We start from the raw sequence: 26038 nt of genomic DNA on the forward strand, positions 1-26038 counted from the left end.
TCAATAATAGTAATTTGTTCATTTTTAACCATTAACTTAGTGCAGCTTTAATAAAATCCCATTTATTTATTTTTAAATATATTTTTGTTTACTTTGTCCTATTTTGTTACTGTGTTGGTTCACCACTTGACATCCAGTAAAATCTGGGTCCAAAATCACAAGACATAGAATAACCAATCTATATCATATCATCTAATGAAAATCAAGGCATTCTTGCAGGCATGGAGACCTTTTCAGAGGAGGCAGGTTGGGATGGATCTGTCCATGCAGCTGTTGGATGGACCAACTTGTCCTCTTCAATCTCTGAGCATGCTGGAGTAAACAGTACTTTCAGAGGAGGATCATACTTCTGGTTGGTATCTCAGAACAGCTCAATAAACCAGACTCCACCAACTGCTTTGCCTAGACAGCGGGACATGGTTCTTGCTCAGGCAGAGATTGGAGTTCTTGGTCTAGTTCTTGCTCTCACGACACTTGGAAACAGCTTTGTACTATGGGTTCTGCTGAGGAGACGCAAATATAATGCACCCATGCACCTTTTTATGGTCAATCTGTGCGTGGCAGACCTTGTGGTGGCATTCTTTCAGGTGAGTTTCACTACACAAATTACCCTTAAGTCTATCATAGTATCATGTCTTATAAGTGACGATGTATCAGTGTTGCTAAGTCACTTATAATGAAGTCACGAATAGATTTCTAGTACAATAAAGTCTGACCCACCAGTAAAAGCAATTAAAAGTCATTATTAATTGGCATAGTTTTTTGTGCTGTTCATTTTGTCACTTATTTTGGTCTTGTTTTGTTGGCAGAGGTTGTTTTTTTGTAGCATGATCTAGCAACACTGAAATCCATGCTAGCATTCAAAATAGTGAAATCCTTGTCAACAGCAGTAAATTGTAATATTCTGCAGGTGCTCCCTCAGCTTGTATGGGATATCACAGAGAGGTTTCAAGGCCCTGATGTACTGTGCCGCTCAGTGAAATATCTCCAGATTGTGGGAATGTTTGCATCCTCTTACATGATTGTTGCTATGACAGTGGACCGCCATAATGCCATATGCTGGCCCCTGCAAGCGTACAAAGGAGGAGCCATTTCACGCTGGAATAAGCCCATCATGGTGGCCTGGGTTCTAGCTCTTGTTCTTAGTGTGCCACAGGTACTATGGTTGTTTATTCTGGGTGTCTAAAGCCTACTACATTTCAGAGGGTATAGTGTACATGAGATCAAAACTGACCCTTTACTTAACGCATGTTCCTCAATGCAAATAACAATAGACAATGCATTTGTTTGCACTTCTGCAGTTAATTAAGAATGTAAATTCTGGGGCCTGAGTATCTCAGCGTGTATTGACGCTGACTACCACCCCTGGAGTCACGAATTAGAATCCAGGGCATACTGAGTGACTCAAGCCAGGTCTCCTTAGCAACCAAATTGGCCCAGTTAATAGGGAGGGTAGAGTCACATGGGGTAACCTCATTGTGGTCGCAATTAGGGATTCTCATTCTCAATGGGGCACGTGGTAAGCTGTGCATGGATCGCGGAGAGTAGCATGAGCCTCCAGTGCTGTGAGTCTCCACGGTGTCATGCACAGCAAGCCACATGTTAAGATGTGCAGATTGACTCTTTTAGAAGCGGAGGACAACCTCCACCACCCGGATTGAGGTGAGTAACCGCACCACCAAGAGGACCTACTAAGTAATGGGAATTGGGCATTCTAAATTGGGAGAAAAGGGGATAAAAATGAAAAAGAGAGAGAGAAAATGAATGTAAATTTTAGGATTTGAGACATTAATATAATTACAATATCTTTTTGTTTAAACATTGGCCCCTATCACTTAGTTTACCAATTTCACTACTACACATAAATAACTAATATTGGCATTATATTCATGCTGTTTAGTCAGAGGGGAACTGGCCTCCACAGTGAGCCTGGTTTCCCCCAAGGTTATTTTTCCCCATTAACAAACATCTTTGGAGTTTTGTGTTCCTTGCCACAGTCACCTTAAACTTGCTCACTGGGGGTCTGTTTTATCTATTTTAGGGCACAATTTACAATCATGCCATTTTTTTAAACCGCACTATTTACTATATTACAGCGTTTTCTCTTGAAGCATAATTTTCTGTAAAGCTAGTTTGAAATGATGTGTATTGTGAAAAGTGCTATACAAATAAAAAGGACTTAATTTGGTCATATTGTGAACAATTCATTCATCAATGCGCATTATTCCAAATATTTTTTACTGTTTGTAATATTACGTAAAACGTAACTTACTCTTTCACTTAAATTACTTTTCTTTAACCCTGACATCTATGTTTAGATGTGACAGTGCAAGCTATTAGATAATGTTAGTCAAAAGCAATTTAGGCCTTGAAACTCGCATTCAAGTCTGGCTTTATTCTGGAATTGTTTTCATGATCCAATCAATACCCAATTAATAAAATCAAGTCCTATCCTATATTTTTTCCTGCTTAATATACTTTGTCACTCAGAAATATGCCACATTACAGAAGTAAAATGGGTTGGAAACTGGGTTTTATGTTAACTTAATTTAACCCAACTAAAAAGACCAGTTTAACCAGTATGCAAATCCCATGCTGGTCTAGACGGTGGACATACTGTAGCTGAACATAGCTAGTGAAGCTGGTTGACCAACAATGTCTTTCTGATGAAGCTGGTAAGCTAGTTTAAAAGCCTACAGCACACCAGCATCCCATGATGGGGGATCAGCACCCTAAATGTAACATAAGCTTGAGATGCTGGTCTTTTCAGTAGGGTTCTTTCATTGAGTATTCTAATAATCCTGTCAGCATTTATAAATTCTAATTTAATGATTGAGGCTTAAGTATAATAGGGTTACACATCTGCATAGAATCACATTTGACTGTAGCCAAGATGTATTATTTCCATTTTCTTATAATGGTTCTTTTATTGATGCTGTGTTTCCCATCCCATGCCGTCTTCCCCACAGGTTTTTATTTTCTCCAAGTCAGAGGTCGCCCCAGGAGTGTTCGAGTGCTGGGGGCACTTTGCTGAGCCCTGGGGACTGAAGGCTTATGTTACCTGGATGACTCTTGCTGTGTTTTTGCTTCCTACCTTTATCATCACCATCTGTCAGGTACTGCTGGTGTTTGTGCATTCCATCTATGATGTAACAAGTCTCTCTTGGTTCTTATGCCATTCAGTATGCTTGATTAAGACAGTACTGTCTTTACTGGCTTGCGTTTCCTTTGTTGTGCATGGTTCATTAGCTTTCAATTCTGCAAAAAAGGGATTTTTGTAATTGCAACATAAATCATTACTGCATTTATCAGGAACGTTTAAACCTGAGTTGTTGTACCTCTACCGAGAGGCAATTTTGGATTATCCTCCAATTTCCAACTGTAGATACTGAACACCTAAATGAAACTTTTGACTGGAATGCAGAGTTATCCAGCACATTTATGACTGATTAATCTGATTACTGACTATACTACATATAAATTCCTTATCCTGTTAGGCTTAGTACTTGTTCATAAGAGCAGTCTTCATGAGTTCCAGCTATCTTGTTTATCTCTTCGCTTCTTTTGTGCAATTACGTTTTCTATTTTGGCTACTGTGAGCTGTTTTCGGTCACAGAAAAGGCTGATTAAATTCTCTTAACACTCTCTCTCCCTACCATGCCATTGTAATGTCTTGCAAATAAATAAATGCTTCAAAAATATTTCAGTAAATACTTTATATAAATAGTAAATAAATAACTCATAATTAACCAATTTTGCTGTATCAGGTCAATCTGAAATGGATATGTGCAGGTACATTACAAAACAAATGGATTTCATTTTGGCATATTTTTAATTCATGTCATACTCCCTATAAAATGGTTTAAACAATAAATGTTTTGTACTTGTAGCACCTTACATACCTGTGCATCTCTGATCTGGCTCAGTGCTCAATGATGAATATGCGCATGCACAATAGGCTACCGGCTACCTTAATATTGCCCACGACGAGGCAATTCACAATAAACCCTCCTTTATCGGTTAATAATAAATAAAATTGTAAAATTTAAAATGTTCACAAGCATTCATTTTAAATAACAACATATATCAAACGGTATCAAACAGAAACAAACTGTACCAAACAAACCGGTTTCCATTTGAGTGTGAACATGTATACCAATCCCATGACGCTTTGCCGGTGGTGTGGGCAGAACTTCTGGTTCAGCGTAAACAATCGATAATTTTTGTACACACAGCATTAACAATGACAGAAACTTGAGAACAAATGATCACATAATTAACGTGAGGTGATATTGTTCTTCCTCACCTATCTGTTAATGATTATAGGTTTGAGGATAATGGCCAAATATTGCAAATAGAAGCATTTTAGTTATTTTATTTAGTCTTTATCCACCGATGGAAGAAACTGAGCAGACAAACCTGAAAAGCTATGCAGCGTATTAGTGCCTTCACAGCTGTAAATCTGGACATGTTTTGAGAAACGTAGATAATTATGTTTATTTTTAAAGCATATATTAAGTCTAGTCAGAACCTGATGGTTTGTTGTAGACAGCAGGATGCTTGTGTATTTCAGGAATCGATTTTCAAATAAAATACAATTATTTTCTGGGAGATGACTGTACAGAAAGCTCAATCTAGCTTTATGATTGTTAGTTTACATACATAAAATCTGTATCTAAATGCTATAATCTACATTAAATATTTTAGTGTTGACTGAACAACTGATCCTTTTGACAAATTGAATTTATTGTTCTTGTGTAGGAAATAACAATGTCTTAGCAGCCACACAATAAAATGTACCATACATAAATAAGTACATGCAATACAAATAAACATTTATTTGGACATACATTATAAACATTACAGTACACAAAAGTTAAATGTTCTCTGTAAATCAACTATAAAACAGTATGTATTATTAAAAGCACTACCTTTACAATAAATTGAACTGGTACTGAATTAATCCAAACTGTTTTCAAAATCACTTTTTCCCCATAAGGAAGACATGCACATTCTGGGGGTTCAAAAGGGTTCAAAACAGTGTTACAATGAATGCAAACTTTAATACAGTGAAAAAGACACTCTATTAGCATAACATAACATGTAACATGTATATAAATAAATACAAATTTCCTACATTCTTTCGAATGTCCATGTACTAAAATAAAATATTTGATGGCATTATACCTTCATTTACTATTACTATTATTTCGATTGGCCTTGGAAAATGAAGCAATGTGATAACAATTTTACCTGGTCAGAAAAAGTAGCCCGTTAGTTTACCTGATGAACTTTCACCTTTTGGTGTGTGCTTCTAAATCACTAACACCTTTATTAGCAGCTGACTCATAAGTGCCATCTTTACATGTCATACATTCTGCTTCCTACGGATCTCGACCTGGACGAAAGCATGGGATTTTTTTGCGTAAATTTTCAGTAAATTTGCACTTTTCTTTGGGCATTCTTTCCACTCAGCTGTCATTTGCTGCTACTGTCAAGCATCTGTTTAATGGCAAACACAACAGCGCTTCGCGGAGAGATTGACAGGCAGGAATTTGGCCAATTGTTGCTGCAAGCAGAGCCGGATTATCCATAAGGGCACTTGGGCAAGTGCCCAGGGGCACCAACCATTCACAACCACTAGGGGGCACCACATGACACACGCTTTAAAAATATTTTTCGTATATTGTTATATTATTAACTTGAAATTCTTGAAAGACTATACATAACTTGTTTATGAACACTAATTTAACAATAATAATAATAATAAATTATAAATAAATGAAGATTACATGACCACTATCACTCCCCCTCCCAATCTGTCACAGTTGAGTTGGTCCACAACAATTACGCGCAAATGTGTCATTTTTTTAACGGCTACAGAAAATGAATCAAAATCGAAAATGGACAGATGGCAATTGAGTGGTTTCGCAAAAAGAAGATTTAAGAAAGAGAAGGATGCTAGACGTTTAGCTACAATAAAAAATGTTCCAGGGATCGACAAATTTTTTGTTAAATTACTAGTTTTTTGGGAGAACACGGGAATTGCAGACACCAGCAGCACTAAGTCTGACACCGCTGGCGCTGCTAGCGGGGGAGATGCAGCAGCTGCTAATGTTAGTCAGGGCGTCGGCGATGACCGCCAGGCGAATGAGGATATTCTCCTTGTCCTTGGGGAGACAGGAGCGAGGAAGACTTCGGGTGAGGAAGAGGACATTAATGAAGATAAATATTAGGGGTGGGACGGTACATGTAAGTTATTCAGTATTGAACCGAAACGAATGCACGAATTTACACGGAGAATACACGGTATAAAAATAAATAAAACTAAATAGCGATACATATCGCTCTATTTCGCATAATGAACAGTCTGATCAAGATTGCAATGCTGGAGTGTGTGTGTGTGTGTGTGTGTGTGTGTGTGTGTGTGTGTGTGTGTGTGTGTGTGTGTGTGTTTGTGTGTGTGTGTGTGTGTGTGTGCGCGCGCGCGATCGAACTGTGTGTGTGTGAGAGAGACACTGATCTATTATAGAATGTCATTATATAGATCAGTGGAGACTAGAGAGCGAGAGAGAGAGGCGCGGTCGCGATCGAACTGTGTGTGTAGTTTGACAAGTTAGGAAATTACATTTGAGAAATCACCTTGATTGTGTCTTGTCTGATTTTTTTTTTGGGGGGCTTTTGAGGTATAGTGCCCAGGGGCACCACACTGTCTTGATACGGCCCTGGCTGCAAGCCTCTTATAATCGACCAATTGGTATGCGAGAAAGCGGGACTTACAAAGAGGAGTAAGTCATCATAATGTAACTACAGCCGAATCCCGGATATTTTCGCAAATTTAGAAATCCTGGCCGGACGCATTTTTAAGGTCCGAAAAAGAGGACATGTCCGGGAAAAAGAGGACGTACGGTCACCCTACAATAATGCTATTGTTTTATATAATTCATTGCTCTCAGTTTCTGGATGTCTGTTGTAACTGGACCGTAACGGTGGATAATAGAAGTAATCTCCGCTGATGTCTTCTTGCCAATAAAATGATAAGTGCACACAAACAAATTATTCCAAAGCTTTTTCAAACAGGTTTTCCGAAGTCAATCCTTCTGTAGGCAGCCAATGGAAGCAACATGTGTGACTGGAGCACTTTTCGAGTGGTTCCTGATCATAACATGGCTGTTTTAGATAAGACTTTAGTTTCGCTTGATTATTTGGATAACCATTAACTGCACACATTGTCTTAGACATCTTAAACATTTAAAAATCTAACCAAGCAACACTCAAGCAAGCAGTGATCGGTTACACACAAAACGGCAACCAATCGCACTTCCGCTAGCTAACCGAAAATTCAGCCAACATAGCGATATACAGTGGACACGCTGAGAATATTGTGGACTGTATACAAAAATGTCAGTGCATGCGCAGTACTTAGTGGCAGAAAGCCGATGGACTGTCGTATTCAATTTGACAGATTAGATGATTAAACTAAAGTACGAAACATAACCATCATAAATACACAAATATTCTTAGCTAAACAATTATTATGATAATATGTGTTAATAACAAAATTGTAATGCTTTATATGTTTACTGCAAAGCAGTGAGTTGAAATGATCTCCTCCTCAGTCCAATCAGCTCTGTTGATGGCTTGAAGCCAGAGCAGTCAAAAAAAGTTTACTGTTTGTGGACGGTTTCTGCCACCACTTCTGTGTGTTAAGTAAGAGGTGACGTTGCCAAAGGATTGGTCTATTTGGCTACAAATAATCTTAAAGGGATAGTTCAACCAAAAATGAAAATTATTTTACTCACAGTTTTCCCATCCCAGATGAAGATTTTAAGAAGAATATATCAGTTCTGTTGGTCCTCACAATGCAAGTGAATGGATAACAAAAACGTTAAGCTCCAATAAACCATTAAGGCATCGTTAAAATAAATCTTGAGTCATTAGATCTTTATCTTCAGAAGCCATATGATAGGTGTGGGTGAGAAACAGATCGACAAGTATTTTTTCACTATAAAAAGTAGTGAAAATGGAGATCGATAATAATCATTAATAATAATAAAAAAAAAGACTTATTTGGGTGAACTATTCTTTTAACTCCAATCTTTCAACTGGTTTGTCCATTATATATGTTTAAATGCACAATTATATTACAAAGATCTTTTGTAACTCAAGAAAAGTGTGCACATCAAAACCAAGTTGGGGACAGGATACCATTCAGCAAACAAATGAAAAATAGCATTGTTTGTTCTGAAAGAAGTGCATAATTTCTCCAAACTGGTCAGAACGTCAGTATCATTTTGTTACATTAATATCAATGTAGAAGTATTTACTATTTTTCCTACTTTTTAACACATGCCCACATGTATTAACTGAATTTTTGTGCGCCTAGGTACGAATATTCAAAGAGATCCATGATAACATCTACCTGAAATCAGAGTGTGTGGTTTCTGTTGACATGAAGAAGAACATGGTGCTTTTTCACTTTCCCAGCCTCAAAAAGCAGGCCAGCAAATTCAGAGAGCGAGCAAGACACTCTTGCACACCACAAGAAGATTTCCATAAAAAGAACAACAGTGACTCTTCTCATTCTAATACATACAACACTGAGGACACACCTCAGCCAGATTATTGTGACCATTCGTGGCAGGAGAGCTACTGTCCCAATGAACTAACCTCACAGACTCACACTTACAGTTCACAGTCCCCTGATGTCCTGCCTCACATTCAGACTCACCATCATACCATCTGTAACTCTGCCTCTGTCCAGGACTACAACCAGAGCAGAATCCCTTCTGCTGAGCCTCAAAATGCTTGCTGTCATTCCTCAAGTGGTTCCTCTGATCCTCTCAGGAATTCCTACAACCTCACTGAGGACTGCAACACTTCATCAATCCCCTCTTTCCCACCATGCCCCCTTCCTCCACCTTTCAAAGGTGTTTCCAAAGCTATGTCTAAAACAGTGAAGATGACTCTGGTCATTGTGCTCGTCTATACCTTGTGCTGGTCACCCTTCTTCATCGTACAGCTCTGGGCTGCCTGGGACCCTAACCCACCTGACCAAGGTGAGAAACACAGAAGTCCTTACAAGAAAGATACAGTGGTATTTGGAATAGATAAAGGTTTAACACCATTTGTTTGTAAATGCTACTTGATTTGATATTTTTTAATTAATGAAACAACAAATTTTAAATGTGGATAAATGTCCTAATGAGTCTAAATAATTATGGTGGCCATTATGGAGGTAAAACCATGAGTTACAATTGAATTAAATACATCAGGTTATTATTTATAGTAATTTATAAAATAATAATTTATTTACAAGAGCATTGAATCATTGGATTGTAGAGGAGATTTATAATGGTTGCAAATTATCCAGAAGATGTGGAGCCCATCAATGCAATGAGTGAAGTCAGTGTTTACTGTAAATGCCCTACATCTCTTGCTCTCTTTTTATTTTCTCTTAGACACCATGCATAGTTAAAGGCCATGTCTTAAAGGGATAGTTCACCCAAACATTTTAATTGTCTTATCATTTACTTACCTCTTATGAAATCCCAGAAGTGTATCACTTTCTTTCCATACAATGTAAGTGAATGGCGGCCAGAACTTTGAAGGTCCAAAAAGCATATACGGTAGCATATGACCATATGACTCCAGTGGTTAAATCCATATCTCCAGAAGCGATATGATAGGTGTTGGTGAGAAACAGATTAATATTTAGAAGTCATTTTTTTTATAAATCTCCACTTTCACTTTCACATTCACTTTTACATTCTTCTTCTTTTGATTTTGGCTATTCGCATTCTTCTTGCATTTCATCACCTACTAGGCAGGGAGGATCATTTTTAATGAAAAGGACTTAAATATTGATCTGTTTCTCATCCACACCTACAGAATCATATCGCATCTGAAGATATGGATTTAACCACTGGAGTCAAGAGGATTTTGTGCTGACATTATGTGCTTTTTTTAAGCTTTAAAGTTCTGGCCACCATTCACTTACATTGCATGGACCCACAGAGCTAAAAGTATTTGTTTGTGTTCAGCAGAAAAAAGAAATTCATAGAAATCTGGAATGGCATGAGGGTGAGTAAATGATGAGAGAAATTTCATTTTTGGGATAACTATCCCTTTAAGACCAATAAATAACCTGTTTCCATCCCCTGCTGCTCTTATGTTTCTAACAAGATGTTGATATCTCAGCAACACCACAGACCTCTCTCAGCTGCTTTTTGCACTGTGTACAAACATACAGTTCTGTACATTCAAAAAGTATTCACACCCCTTCATTTTTTTCACATTTTATGTTGCAGCCTTATGCTAAAATGATTTAAATGATTTAAATCTATTTCCACATATGATCTCTGGAGCTCAAACAGAGTGACCATCGGGTTCTTGTTCACCTCTCTTACCAAGGCCCTTCTTCCCCGATTCCTCAGTTTGGCCAAGTGGACAGCTCTAGGAAGAGTCCTTGTTGTTCCAAACTTCTTCCATTTACGAATTATTGAGACCAATGTGCTATTGGGTTACCTTCAATGCAGCTGAAATTTTTGTAGCCTTCCCCAGATCTGTGCCTCAACATAATCCTGCCTCTGATCTCTGCTGGCAGTTATTTTGACATCACAGCTTGGTTTTTGCTCTGATATGCATTTTTAGCCGTGATAACTTATATAGACAGGCGCGTGCCTTTAATCATGTCCAATAAAATCATGTCCAATCAATTGAATTTGCCACAATCAAAGTGTAGCAACATCTCAAAGATGATCCAGAGAAATGGGATGCACCTGAGCTAAATTTCAAGTGGTGTAGCAAAGGGTCTGAATACTTATGTCAATAATGTGATATTTCACTTTTTCTTTTTAATACATTTGCAAAGTTATCAAAAATCTGGTTTTTGCTTTGTCATTATAGGGCATGGAGTGTAGATTGATGTGGAAAAAAATAATAATTTAAAGCATTTTAGCCGCAACATAACAAAATGTGGAAAAAAATTAAGAGGTCTGAATACATTCTGAATGCACTGTATGTGCTCCAGCGCCAGCTGCTTTTGATTTGTATCAGCTGGGCAAATAAGCAATTGAAAGAACAGTTAAATGCCTATATAAACAGTTTATTTTCTGTTTGGATTTTCTTACTGCCATTCACATAATTGAAAAATAAATTATATTTATTAAAATATATATTTTTTATCACAAAATGTGAATTTAAAAGCAATTCAATAATTTCGGTAAAGAGGAGCTAAGTGCTTGTTATTCCATCTTTCTGATGAAAGTGTCATGGAAGTCCAAGGCGTGCGTGTCGCGCTCTCGCTCTCTCTCTCTCTCTCTCTCTCTCTCTCTCTCTCTCTCTGTATATGGGCAAATACCAATCGAAAGTGATCTTTCCTCTGCCCTACTCACACCGAAGGACAGATCTCTTGATGTGGGCACTCTTAAGGGAGAATGGCATTACTGTATGAACGAACCCTTCGCTAACAGTCTTGTTTATGTTTGTGAATTTAATTTTCTTACTTTCATTTGGAATGATCCTTCGTCAAGGGAGAGGACTGGTCATAGGGAGAACCAGGATTTTTCCCAGTGAGCCGGCCGCAAAAGCAATAAGCTGAAGCGGGCCACCATGTTATGCCAAACAGGCCACAACTGGCTGAAGAGGGCCACAAAACGGCACCGTGGCAACACATCTCTGCTCAACAACTTTTGAGCCAGCGACACCCACGAAATCAACAACTTTTAGGCTGGTTTGTATTTAAATCCAGGGCCGATATCTCTTCCCAGTCTGCCCTTTGTGTTGTCCACTGTGTTTGGCAAATGCCCTATGTTTCTGTCATCTACTTTCTCTGCTTTGGTGCTTTTCATCTTTCTGTTATATCCTGTTTCAGATTAAAATGTATAGGTGAAGATTTAAAGCCAGATAATTTTCAATGAAGGCTCAGATCAGAACATTTTCTGGATTAAATGTCATCCCCAGAATGTTATATTTATTTAGATGTTGATTCAACAGTGAGTTGGGCAGACAAAGAATTTGCTTGCACACAGGGCTGGACTGGGAACAGTAAGAGTGCATATCGCTGCAGCGTTTTGTGGTCCGTTCTGCATAACGCGGCAGCTCATTTTAGCTTATCACGCCCCATTCGGCACGTTTCGTGGCCGACCCACCGGGCCGCTCGGTTCTCCCAATGGCCAGTCTGCCCCTGATCGGCCCCAAAGTGCAATGGCCCACCAGGAAAATGCCCGGAATGCCAATTACCAGTCCAGCCCTGCTTGCACATTAATATTAATTGTAAAAAAATCATAGACTCGTGAAAAACACAAGTAATTTTGCGATCACACACACACACACACACACACACACACACACACACACACACACACACACACACACACACACACACACACACACTCACACTCACACTCTCTCACACTCTCTCACACACTCTCACACACTCTCACACACACACACACTGCAGTTTTCTTTTAAAAAAAAAACACATCAAAAAATGTTACGTTTATTGTTTCCTGAATAAAAATAAAATCCATGATTAAAGAAAAAACCTTATGTACTTTATTATAAATTACATTTACTTTAGGTTTAAATAAATAAACAATAAACAAAGTTTTATTGACATTCGTAGGGAAAAGTTTATCAAGTTCATCTATTCATGGTGAAAATTATTCTAATTAGTACTTTCATGTAAAATATGATTTTATTAATCACTTTAATAAAAAAAAATTTTAATAATGTGAACAATTCTCTCAAGTATTTTTTTTATGTTATTTAATATAAGTTCTTAGTACTTACAGTACTGTTGAATGAAAACATGAAAAAAAATATGTGAAGTCATTGACAAAATGAGTGACCACTACTATTTTCTGAAACTACAGTTCCCTCTCGAGAGGTCTCTCCTATTGCGTAAGTAGCTTACGCTATGGGAAAACTCAGTTTCTCGAGAAATATTGAAGTCTTTATGTAAAACGCATTGCAGCTTCACAGCATACAGCAATGAGCGAGGCAGCTCGGTCATTGGCTGTGCTGTGGCAACTTGCTCGAACCAATGACGGGGCGACTCTGAACGCGCGACCAATGGGCGCTTCGCACTCGCACGCTCAGAGCCCGCCAAGATGGGCGTGGCTAGGGCTATATATTAGGCGCCCCGTCATGAGAGTTCTTTAGATTTATTCTCCTTCAGCGAAGACCTTCTCTTCGCTGGATCCTCCAGATTGTTGGAGTCTTTTCGCCCGCCGTTGAAAAGCCTACAGCAGGACTGCTAAGAGGACGCCGGCGCCTTCAGCCGCCTTCGAAGCCTTCTGCTACGCCATCCGGCGCGCATCACTGATATCCTTTTTTACTTACAAGTGTTCGCCTCTGCGACGCTTTTGATTTAAGTAAAAGAGCAATTTTCGAGGCGTTGTTCCAAATGCCTTTAACCTGTGCCTCGTGCAGAGGCCCTCTTCCTGACGGGGACCGTCACGTTATCCGCACTCGCTGCCTGGGACCTGACCACGCAGAAGCTGCTCTCATTCAGGGCGGATGCCCCGAATGTGACTCCCTGGGCCTCGCCGAGTGCGCTTCGCTTTGCCGCCTTCGCCGCAAACAAGCCTGCTTCCACCGTGCTGCCGTCTCCTCCGTTCGAGCCGTGCAAGAAAAAGCGCCGCTCACAGAGGCTGCCAGAGCACGCGGAATTCAGTGACATCATGCCGGGCCAGTCCCCGCGTGCTTCACCACTACCCAAGATCTCCCCGCCGCCAGTCCATTTCACGCAGGCGGACCAGCACCCCTCCAACAGAGCGGTGGGTCTCGTCTCGTTTGGCGCGTCAGGGGACGACGGTGAAAAGGATGACAGCCTTTCTATTGATGCTGCATCCGACGACTGGCCGGGCTCGGCCTTCGACCCCGCGCCGTCGACATTAGCGGACACGAGCACGGGCACCAGCATGGACTCTGAGATCGTCCGCATCCTGTCCAAAGCCGTGGAAGACCTCGGGCTCGACCGGTCTTCTCCGGAAGAACCCGCCCGCAGCCGGCTGGACGAGTGGTTCCTGCAGGGGCGCCAGCAGGCCCCTCGACAGAGACCCTCCCCTTTCTTCCCCGAAGTTCACGACGAACTCACAAAGTCGTGGAAAGCCCCGCACTCTGCTCGCCTGAAGCCTTCTTTCTCTTCCTCGCTCTCCTCGGTGGACGGCGCGAGAGAAAGAGGCTACTGAGGAACCCGCCCCTCGAAGAGGCTGTGGCCAACCATCTGTGCCCACCCTCCACCGCTGGATGGAAAGCCAAAGCTTCTCATCCCTCGAAGCCCTGCCGATCTACCTCAGCTCGCCCGGCGCGCATACGCCGCCGCCGGCCTAGCTGCGCCAACGCTTCATTCCATGGCTGTTCTACAAGTTTATCAGGCCAAACTTCTCCATACCATGGACGAGTCGGGACCTGAACCTGAGGCTTTCAAGGACCTGCGCAGCACCACTGACGTAGCCCTGCGAGCCACAAAGGCCACCGCCCAATCCATCGGCTGGGCCATGGCTAACCTGACTGTCCTTGAGCGCCATCTGTGGCTGACGCTAACAGAGATGAAGGACGCGGTAAGGCGCCATTTCTTGACGCGCCTATCGCTCCAAGCGGCCTGTTCGGACCGGCGGTAAAAGAGTTTGCTGAACGCTTCACTGAAGCTCGGAAGGATTCGCAGGCTATGCGTCACTTCCTGCCCAAGTGCTCCAGCTCGTCAGAGCCGCCAGAGACCGCCTCAGCAGCAGCAGCGAGCCAGGGCGGCGCCTCCCGTCTCCCAGCCAAAGAGCAGACCTGAAACGGACGCTCGACGCCATTCGCATTCCGCTAACCGAAGGAAGCCGCCTGAGCAACGGGGTCCTCGGCCCAAGATCGTGCTGAACCCGGAGCCTCGTAAGTCTTCCTAGCAATAGGAAGAAAAAGAGAGAGTGCGTGTCTCGCAAAAGCCGGACCACTCTCTCTAAAACGTGTGAAACATTACCCAGTCCCCTTACAGGCGGCTGGAAATGTCTGTACAGCAGTCAATGGGCCAGTCACAGAACTCGCTCACCTGCAATCAAACGCCGTTTTAACGGCAACACACAAAAATCACAAAAAGAGTCATTTTCTGCCTGTGTCACTAAGGGGTCACGTGTCCACACTAAAGTGCGCATTCCCACGTATCAATACTGTCCAAACAGTGCCGAATACTTCCCCAGCTCCAGCTGGACGCACCATATATGTAGATCGTGTGCCTATTGTCATGTATGCACCACTACACGCAAGCACTGTTCCCACAGTTATAAACAGTTATAAACACTTCCCCTATAAATACTATAAATACTATAAAGGTAGCGCGCGTGCCTGCTGTCCTGCATGCACCCCTACACACAAACACTGTATAGCCAAAAAAACCCCGCCGTGAGCGGGAGGCTTTATGAAAGTGGCGCGCGTGCCTACTACGGTATATGCACCCCCACCCATAAGCACTGCCCATACAGTTTCAAACAGTTCTCTGTCTCATGCCGCAAACATCACAGATGCGACGCGCGAGCTAAGAAACTCCCGCTAAGAGCGGAAGCTTTATGAAAGTGGCGCGCGTGCCTATTACAATGTATGCACCCCCACCCGTAAACACTGTCGATACAGTTTCAAACATTTCTCTGTCTCATGCCGCAAGCATCACGGATGCGACGCGCGAGCTAAGAAACTCCCGCTAAGAGCGGGAAGCTTTATGACAGTGGCGCGCGTGCCTATTACGATGTATGCACCCCCACCCGAAAACACTGTCCATACAGTTTCAAACATTTCTCCAGCTCATGCTGCAAGCATTTCGGAGATAGCGCGCGTGCCTGTAATCTCACACGCACCCCTGCACTCGGCACTCAACAAGGCTGCTCAGAGCGCGCCCGCGCCTCTGACAGCTGTAAGCTCAGTGTTAGCACAAGGCAATTTGCCGGTGGGGCCCATACGTCACTGCGACACGCCCCCAGCCAGCATTCAGCCCATATCTGTGCGAGCAAAAGCCTGGGAAAAAATCCCTGACATGCCGAAATGGGTTTTGAACATAATAAAACACGGTTACTCGCTTCAATTCGCTCGCAGACCACCCAGCTTTTCAGCGGTGGTCGAGACGAAAGTGAGGAGAGATGTGTCACATGTTCTACGCACCGAGGTGCTCAAACTAATAGAGAAGGGCGCTATAGAAACTGTTCCTCCCTCTATGAACGAGGCAGGTTTTTACAGCTGCTATTTTCTCGTCCCGGAAAAGGACGGTGGCCTCCGCCCCATCCTAGATCTCAGACATCTGAACAAAGCTTTAATGATTCAGCTCGTTCAGAATGTTAACGACCAAACATATCCTCGCGCAAGTTCAGCCCGGGATTGGTTTCTATCAGTGGATTTGAAAGACGCTTACTTTCACATTCGATAGCACCTCATCACAGGCCTTTTCTGAGATTCGCTTTCGAGGGACAGTCATACCAGTACACAGTACTACCATTCGGCCTATCATTGGCCCCCTGTACATTCACAAAATGTATGGACGCAGCACTTTCCCCCCTGAGACAGCGGGGAGTGCGAATACTGAATTACCCCCGACGATTGGCTAATCATAGCACAATCAGAGAGTCAGTTAACGAAGCACAGACCTTGGATTATCAGCCATCTAGACCTCTTCGCCTCCAGGGAAAATGCGCACTGCCCCCTTTTCTTCTCAAAGAGCACGGACGCGCTCGCCCAAGTCTGGCCGAGCCGCCCCTTGTATGCTTTTCCCCCGATCGCGATGCTACCTCAGGTCATCAGTCGGATCAGGGAAGTGAAATGTGCAGTGCTCCTGGTAGCCCCTCTCTGGAAAAACCAGACGTGGTTTCCAGAACTGATGCAGATGATGCAATCTGCCCCATGGCCGATTCCGCTGAGGCTAGACCTCCTCAGGCAGGCCAACGGGATGATTCTTCATCCCCGCCTCGATCTGTGGGCCCTCCATGCATGGCCCCTCAACGGGTTCCCGAGAACCTCCCCAGTGGAGTTTTGAGAACCATCACGGAGGCGCTGAGCCTCTACTGAGACGCTTATATGCCCAAAAGTGGAAAGTGTTCAGTGACTGGTGTGATACCAAGAGCTTGCACTCCAAATCGTCGCGAGATACCAAGTGTACTCGCCTTTTTGCAAGAGCTGCTGGAGGCGGGCCGCACACCCTCCACGCTCAAAGTCTATGTGGCTGCCATAGCGGCGTCACACAATCCTGATAAAGGACGCTCATTAGGAAAAACGACCTAATCATTTGTTTCCTAAGAGGCTTAGGAGGATGAACCCCTCGCCCCTCGGTGCCGATCTGGGACCTGGCCACGGTCCTGGGCGACTCAAGAGTGCCCCGCTCGAACCTCTCCGAACCGTGCACCTTAAACAGCTCTCGCTCAAAACTGCGCTCTTGCTGGCGCTCGCCTCAGTCAAGAGAGTGGGCGACCTACTGCACGCTGTCATCAAGCGCTGCTTGCCTGGAATTTGGACCTAACGACTGCAGAGTTGTCCTTAGGCCAAAGCACGGGTATATTCCTAAAGTGCTCTCCACACCCTTCAGAGTACAGGTGATATCTCTGGCAGCTTATCGTCCCCAGCGGATCTAAAGTGATACTAATTTACTCTGCCCGGTCAGGGCACTCAGAGTATATTTGGAACGTTCTGCCCCGTTCAGACAGACGGAACAATTATTCGTATGCTTTGGCGGCCGCACTAAAGGTCTCGCAGTTTCAAAGCAAAGAATATCGCGCTGGTAGTGGATGCTATAGCGCTGGCTTATGAAGCCAAGGGCCTTCAATGCCCCTTAGGCGTCAGAGCTCACTCTACGAGGAGCATGGCCTCCTCCTGGGCGTGGTCAAGTGGGATACCCATTGAAGATATTTGTGCGGCGGCAGGCTGGGCCTCGCCTTCAACATTTATCAGGTTTTATAACCTACAGGTCCCCTCATTGCATTCCAACATTCTATCAGCCTGACTGTAGAATGGACTGGAGTATGTATATGCTGAGCATTATCTCCTCCCTTATAGGTCTGTCTCTGACTGACTTAGAGGTTTTTTATGCATATCAATACATAGAAAAATCAGTACATAAGTTATGTGCTTGTGTTTTTACAATGAGCGCCCCACCATGGACCTCCTTGGGGCAAAGGCGCTCTGTATTTTCCCATTATATAGCTCACCGTTGGCCGGCTTGTTGGATAATCACTTTGCTTTAAGGCTCAGGCATCCGCCTCTGGCTTTATAGAGCGAAGTCAGCATGCACAGCGTTTTGCATGGTGTTCCCATAGCGTAAGCTATTTACGCAATAGGAGAGACCTCTCGAGAGGGAACGACTCGGTTACTAACGTAACCTCGGTTCCCTGAGAGGAGGGAACGAGTATTGCGTAAGATGCCGTGCTTGTGCTTGGTCAGTTCGCTTCAGTCGATTGAACCTAAAGAACTCTCATGACGGGGCGCCTAATATATAGCCCTAGCCACGGCCATCTTGGCGGGCTCTGAGCGCTGAAGGCCGGCTACCATTGGTCGCGACGCTCAGAGTCGCCCGTCATTGGTTCGAAGCAAGTTGTCGCAGCACAGCCAATGACCGAAGCTGCCTCAGCTCATTGCTGTATGCTGTGCAGCTGCAATGCGTTTTACATAAAGACTTCAATATTTCTCGAGAAACAGAGTTTTCCCATAGCGTAAGCTACTTACGCAATACTCGTTCCCTCCTCTCAGGGAACCGAGGTTACGTTAGTAACCGAGTCGTTTTCATACTCCATAAATATATGTATTTTTTCTTAAAAAGTTATGTTTTCCAAAAAAGTACTTTTTCTTGGCCATTTGTCAACTACCCAAATATCATTAAAACTTGTATTATATACCATTTGCAAATATGCAGATATCTGTTTTAAACAGATGTAATTCACAAACCTCACAAAAGTCCAGCGTTTTCTTCCTGTCAAGCACTCATCTAATATCTTCCTCTGAAGCGGGTAAGCAGAAGGTTGTTGGTTCGAGCCCCACAGCCACCACCATTGTGTCCTTGAGCAAGGCACTTAACTCCAGGTTGCTCCGGGGTGATTGTCCCTGTAATAAGTGCACTGTAAGTCGCTTTGGATAAAAGCGTCTGCCAAATGCATAAATGTAAATGTAAGCGCATGTTCTATCAGCCAGAATCCAAGCTTCAGGATCAAAAGTTCCTCTCATTCACAAATCATGATGGTCACTCCGTAACAATCCAAGCAGGCGATCCAGGCCGTTTAAAGTGTCAGGAGATTGAGGCTCACGCAGGATCTGCACGAGCGTGTGAGTGCAACCAAAATCTTTCTAGCAAATCCACTGTCGGCCATGTTTGGAACACTCTCGGGAGGCTATTTCGAGTCATGCCGGTGCAGCTCCTATCTACTTGAATGGGGAAAGACCGAAAACTCCAAAACAGTTGTCCAAGATTATGATCAAAGAACATATTTCAAATCAGCAGTAAAATCTCACATAATTGCTATCAGAAATGCTGCTTCTTTTCCCAGCTTTTATAGCTAATGTGCATGCACATCCTCAAGTTGATTGACGGGTGAAGAAAAATGAATATCTAATCTGAACTACAAGAATCTGCTATCTATCTTTTCCTAAACTAGGGGTGCCCCTGTCTCAGTGGAGACACCAAGAGAGACCTCCTTCTTTCTGATATATTAACAATTTCTTCATGTGCAAATAAATTACTAACATTTTATGACTAAGCAGAAATCAGAAGAAGCTGCTATCTGTAATGATTACCTTGTCTTGTTTCACCGTTGCCCTTTGTTTACCATTTTTGTCACTTTTGTGTTCCTTACTTTTCACTTTTGTCCCTTGTGTAGCTCCATAGTCTCCCTGTTAGCGTTCATGTTCTCTGTCATTGTTTTCACCTGTCCTCATTCGTTTGCCATTGGTTTCTGTTCATCACCTTGTTAACTTGTTTGAGTTCTGTTTGTTCATTGGCCCCTTTTTCCCTTGTTCATGTATTTAAACCCTGCCTGTTTGTTCAGTCTCTGTCGGTCGTTGAATGTTGTTGAATGTTCGCGTTCCCACCGTTCCTATGAATGTTGATGTTCGCTCCCATGCCTGTTTTCCCGTGTTCCCAGTTCCTGTGTTTTCATGTCTTGTTTTCATTTTGCCCATCGCGGTAGTTTCATTTGTTATGTCTGTTTATCTCCTTGGTCAATAAACCCGCGTTTGGATCCTACCTTCTGTCTGCCTTCTCCTGATTACCCACATCGTGACAGAGACAGAACGACCGACCACAATGGATCCAGCGGCCCAACAGGCCAACTACCAGCTGCTCTGCTTGAAGCAAGGGGACCGACCGATTGAGGACCACGTCCAGGACTTCCTCGAACTGGCGTTTGTCTCCGACTTCCCGGACTTAATCCTGGCATCTTTCTTTCGGGGAAATTTGAATGCCTCACTAAGGGAGCGGTTGCCACCAGCGACGCTCGGCTGGACTTTGGAGGAGATGGTGGAAGAGGCTCTGCTGGTCAGCGGCTCGTCACTCACGGTGTATGTGGCAGAGGAGAATCCTGCCTCACCTCCCGCGGTGGCGACCTTCAGCTCGCCCTTGGCTCTTCCTGTCACGCCAGTCCCACCTGTCAACGAGGTCACCCTCACGCTAGTCGCCTTCCATGAGCCAGCACGGTTCACTTTGTCTGCCCGGAGGAGGGAAAGAAGACGGGCTTCCGCCTCCCGGCCCGCGCCTGCCCCGGTCTGCGAGCCAGAGTCCACGTATGTAACTGTGAGTGAGCCAGAGCCCACGCATGTCACGGTAAGCGAGCCTGAGTCCTCGTCAGCCACGGTGAGCGAGCCTGAGCCCTCGACCGTCCCTGAACCAGCGCCTGTAGCCTCAGACGTCAGTGAGCCAGTGCAGATAGCCTCAAACGTCAATGAGCCAGTGCCTGTAGCCTCAGATGTCCGTGAGCCAGCGCCTGTAGCCTCGACCGTCCCCGAGCCAGCGCCTGTAGCCTCGACCGTCCCAGTGCCAGCAGCCATGACCGTCCAAGAGCCCGTGCCAGCAGCCATGACCGTCCAAAAGCCAGTGCCAGCAGCCATGACCGTCCCCGAGCCAGCGCCTGTAGCCTCGACCGTCCCAGTGCCAGCAGCCATGACCGTCCAAGAGCCAATGCCAGCAGCCATGACCGTCTAAGAGCCAGTGCCAGTAGCCATGACCGTCCAAAAGCCAGTGCCAGCAGCCATGACCGTCCAAGAGCCAGTGCCAGTAGCCATGACCGTCCAAAAGCCAGCGCCAGTGGTTGTGCCCGTCCAAGTATCAGTGCCTCTCGAGCTGCCCAGAGCTCCTCCTCCCGAGCCTTCCAGGGCTCCTCCTCCCGAGCCTCCTAGGGCTCTGCCTCTCAAGTCTCTCGAGTCTTCCAGGGCTCCTCCTCCCGAGCCTCCCAGGGCTCCGTCTCTCAAGCCTCTCGAGCCTTCCTGGGCTCCGCCTCTCAAGCCTCTCGAGCCTTCCTGGGCTCCGCCTCTCAAGCCTCTCGAGCCCTCCTGGGCTCCGCCTCTCAAGCTTCTCGAGCCTTCCAGGGCTCCGCCTCTCAAGTCTCTCGAGCCTCCCAGAGCTCCGCCCCTCAAGTCACTCGAGTCTTTTATGGCTCCGCCCCTCAAGCCTCTCGAGCCTTCCAGGGCTCCGTCTCTTGAGCCTTCCAGGGCTCCGTCTCTCGAGCCTTCCAGGGCTCCGTCTCTCGAGCCTTCCAGGGCTCCGCGTCTCGAGCCTCTCGAGCCTTCCAGGGCTCCGCCTCCAGAGCCTCTCGAGTCTTCCACGGCCCTTCTCCCTGAGCCTCCTACGGCTCCACCTCCAGAGCCTCCTACGGCTCTGCTCCCAGAGACTCCAGAGCTTTCCAGGGCTCCGCCTCTCGAGCCTCCTTCGGCTCCACCTCTCGAGCCTCCTACGGCTCTGCCCCCAGAGACTCCAGAGCTTTCTAGGGCTCCGCTTCTCGAGCCTCTTACGGCTCCGCCTCCCGAGCCTCCTACGGCTCTGCTCCCAGAAACTCCAGAGCTTTCTAGGGCTCCGCCTCTCGAGCCTCCTACGGCTCCACCTCTCGAGCCTCCTACGGCTCCGCCTCCCGAGCCTCCTACGGCTCCGCCTCCTGAGCCTCCTATGGCTCCGCCTCCCGAGCCTCCTATGGTTCTGCGCCCAGAGACTCCAGAGCCTTCTAGGGCTCCGCCTCTAGTGCGTCCTACGGCTCTGCCTCCTGAGCCTTCCTCAGCTCCTCCACCAGAGCCTCCCAAGCCTCCTACGGCTCCGCCTCCAGAACACCCGAGCCTCCCTTGTCTTCGCCTCTAGAGCCTCCTGTGGCACCACCTCCCTCTGCCCTGTCTCCTGGGCCTCCCATGGCATCGCCCCCTGAGCCTCCTGAGCCTCCCACGGCTCTGCCTCCTGAGCCTCCCACGGCTCTGCCTCCTGAGCCTCCCACGGCTCTGCCTCTTGAGCCTCCCACGGCTCCGCCCCTGATCCTCCAGAGCTTTCCATGGTTCTGCCTCCCTCGGCTCCACCTCCTGAGCCTCCAGAGCTTTCCATGGTTCCGCCTCCCTTGGCTCCGCCTCCTGAGCCTTCCTCAGCTCCGTCTCCTGAGCCTTCCAGGTCTCCGCCCCTAAAGCCTCCTACGGCGCCCCCTTCCTCGGCTCCGTCTCCTGAGCCTTCCTCGGCTCCGTCTCCTGAGCCTTCCTCAGCTCCGTCTCCTGAGCCTTCCAGGCCTCCGCCTCTAGAGCTGCCTACGGCGCCACTGCCCTCGGCTCCACCTCCTGAGCCATCCTCGGCTCCGCCTCCTAGGCCTTCCTCGGCTCCGTCTCCTGAGCCCTCCTCAGCTCCGTCTCCTGAGCCTTCCTCAGCTCCGTCCCCAGAGCCTTCCAGGTCTCCGCCTCGAGAGCTGCCTACGGCGCCACCGCCCTCGGCTCCACCTCCTGAGCCATCCTCGGCTCCGCCTCCTAGGCCTTCCTCGGCTCCCCCTCCTGAGCCTTCCTCAGCACCGTCTCCTGAGCCTCCCTCAGCTTCGTCCCCAGAGCCCCTCTCAGCTCCGCCTCCAGGACCTGTCCCTGTCCGATGGCCTCCTCCCAGGCCCCCTGAACCGGCCCCTGCTCTACGGCCATCTCCCAGACCACCAAGACATGTCCCTGTCCTGTGGCCACCTCCCAGGTCCCCTGAACCGGCCCTTGCCAAGTGGCCAGCCCCCGGGTCATCTAAACCGGCCTCTGTCCTGTGGCCACCTCCCAGGCCCCCCGAACCGGTCCCTTTTCCTTGTCTGCCCCTTGTTGCCCCCTGGACTGCCTGTCTGCCCCTCGTTGCCCCCTGGACTGTCTGTCTGCCCCTCGTTGCCCCCTGGACTGTCTGTCTGCCCCTCGTTGCCCCCTGGACTGCCTGTCTGCCCTTCGTTGCTCCCCTTGGTCTGTCTGCCCACCACAAGCTTCCCCCCCCAGTCAATGGACATTTGTTCTTCCTGTTTTTTGTTATGTCACTTTTGAGCGTCTGGAATCCGCTCCTTTAAGGGGGGGCTCTGTAATGATTACCTTGTCTTGTTTCACCGTTGCCCTTTGTTTACCATTTTTGTCACTTTTGTATTCCTTAGTTTTTTTGTATTCCCTTGTGTAGCTCCATAGTCTCCCTGTTAGCGTTCATGTTCTCTGTCATTGTTTTCACCTGTCCTCATTAGTTTGCCATTGGTTTCTGTTCATCACCTTGTTTGAGTTCTGTTTGTTCATTGGCCCCTTTTTCAATTGTTCATGTATTTAAACCCTGTCTGTTTGTTCAGTCTCTGTCGGTCGTTGAATGTTCGTGTTCCCACCGTTCCTATGAATGGTGATGTTCGCTCCCATGCCTGTTTTCCCGTGTTCCCAGTTCCTGTGTTTTCGTGTCTTGTTTTCATTTTGCCCATCGCGGTAGTTTCATTTGTTATGTCTGTTTATCTCCTTGGTCAATAAACCCGCGTTTGGATCCTACCTTCTGTCTGCCTTCTCCTACCCACATCGTGACACTATCTACCATTTAAAATACAATATTATTTTTTAGATTCTTTACAAATTTTTGCATAAAATGTAGTAATTATAGTGCTAAATAAATAATACATTTTTAGCAATTTTATGTTTAAGTTATTTAAATTGTGTGATATATTGTCATTGGTCATTAAAAAACCCATATCGGTTGACCTCTATAAAAGACTATCATGCAGACTTCCCCTTAAATTAGCACATTTTGGGCTGTCACTATACACATTGTGGTTTATATTAGTGGTATAATGAGGACCATACACCACATGGCCAAAAGTAAGTGGACACACCTTTCTAATGAATGAGTTTAGTTATTCGGGTAATTCTAATGTTTTGGCATACTTAAAAATTCTTGAAAATTCTGTGTTTCCAAATTGGTGACAACAGTTTGGGGAGGCTCTTTTCGGTTCCAGCATGGCAATGCCCCTGTCAACAAAGAAAGATCTATGGAGAAATGGTTTACTGAATCTGTTGTGGAAGAACTTAACTGGCCTGTACATGGAAAGACTTGTAGTGTATGATATTTTTTCACTCATTCCTCTCCCTCATTCTCAGGTGTGGCTTTCACCATCCTGATGCTATTAGCCAATCTGAACTCCTGCACTAACCCATGGATCTACACAGCATTTTCCAGCAGTGTGTCCTGTGAGCTTCTCGCTCTGCTGCGTTGTCGCCCAAAACCGGCCCGCAGGAGCTCACTGCACGACCACTCCAGTGACATAAACACCTCCACCACCAAGGACAACCAGTTCTGAACCCTACAGAATAACAAAGTCACCCTCCTCTTAAGTGTAGCAGATGTGGAGATTTATAGCTGCAGGTGTATCGGCCCCACGCACTGTGATATAGAAGGTTTCATGACATCCTGTTGTCATGAGTAATTGCAAGGGAGCCACATTCCATTCAGGGCAACTGAAGATGCAGCTTTGACAGAGTGAACCATATATGCATGGCAGCATGGCATATTAATGACCAAACAAATTCAATGTATTACATGAGGATGAATTCATGAGCATTTAATGTAAACAGGGCTCAATAGACCTCTGAATATGAGATTGATCTTTCTTGTTTCATCTATCAGAATAAAGAACTTAATGAACTTAATTACACTCCAAAGAAAAATGAAATAATTTTTTTAACCATGTATTTTATAAAACAGCTGAAGTATTGTAGACAATTGTGAGTCAGATAAAAATAACAGTCTTAACTGCTGCGGAGGAGGGAGGGATCAACGCGTTAACATCAGAGCCAGCTATTTCATCCCATTTATCAGTCTTTCTGCCATAAGTCTACTTGAGATTCAGCGCTTTCATGGCAAGGACTGAGGAAGAGGATGAATTATGAGATGCATGCATGGAAACTATATCTAGGGGACAATTCTAAATTTATGCCAAAAGGAGAGAATATTCAAAACAAGAAGAACAAAATGCCAACATAGAAACAGCTCTATAAAACTGCAAGAGGATGGGGATTCTCAAAAATAAACAAACAACAGAATGCAAAGATAATGATTCCAAAAATGCAGGACTAAAAAGTTGAAGTAACACAATCCATATTGGACTGTTTTTTTCCCCCATACACTTTAATGCAGAAAAAAGAACAGGAACGTGTAACACATATTGAATCATAAATAGGCTGTGGGGAAATAACTGGCTAGTAATGGCTTGATTCAGTGAATCACCAGCAGGTTGCAAAAGAGCAATACTTTCAATTCCTTATTAACAGTTAAACTATTTATTAGGGCACTTGAAAACCGCATCCATAGCTTACATATATAAAGTTGTGCAAGATAGCATGATAGGAAGTCATAAAGAATATTGGAAGATAGTAAAGCAAGAGGAACTGAACTCTTATGATATCAGATTACATACAGTGCCTGTAAGTACACATACACATACAATGTAGAGAAATAACAAAAATTATATGGATACAGATGTTTATCTAAATAACTTCAGAAATGTAATTCCAAAATCCCTGAAATTATATTGTGGGGCAACATTTTCTCAAATGTTGGTGTGTCAGTAGCATTTGTTACTTTGTCATTTTT

The 26038-nt window shown here is 45.0% G+C and overlaps 1 protein-coding gene across 1 annotated transcript; it reads left to right on the top strand.

Moving 5' to 3' along the window:
• Positions 1-221: 221 nt before the first annotated feature.
• Positions 222-25015, top strand: LOC127618419 (vasopressin V2 receptor-like). Its single transcript, XM_052090855.1, has 6 exons — positions 222-587; positions 911-1156; positions 2970-3116; positions 8387-8586; positions 8743-9059; positions 24547-25015. The coding sequence occupies exons 1-6, from the start codon at positions 222-224 to the stop codon at positions 24744-24746; spliced, it is 1476 nt and encodes a 491-aa protein (XP_051946815.1). The 3' UTR covers positions 24747-25015.
• The last annotated feature ends 1023 nt before the right edge of the window (positions 25016-26038 follow it).

Source organism: Xyrauchen texanus, chromosome 25 (assembly GCF_025860055.1).
Source record: "Xyrauchen texanus isolate HMW12.3.18 chromosome 25, RBS_HiC_50CHRs, whole genome shotgun sequence".
Classification (NCBI taxonomy): Eukaryota; Metazoa; Chordata; class Actinopteri; order Cypriniformes; family Catostomidae; genus Xyrauchen; species Xyrauchen texanus.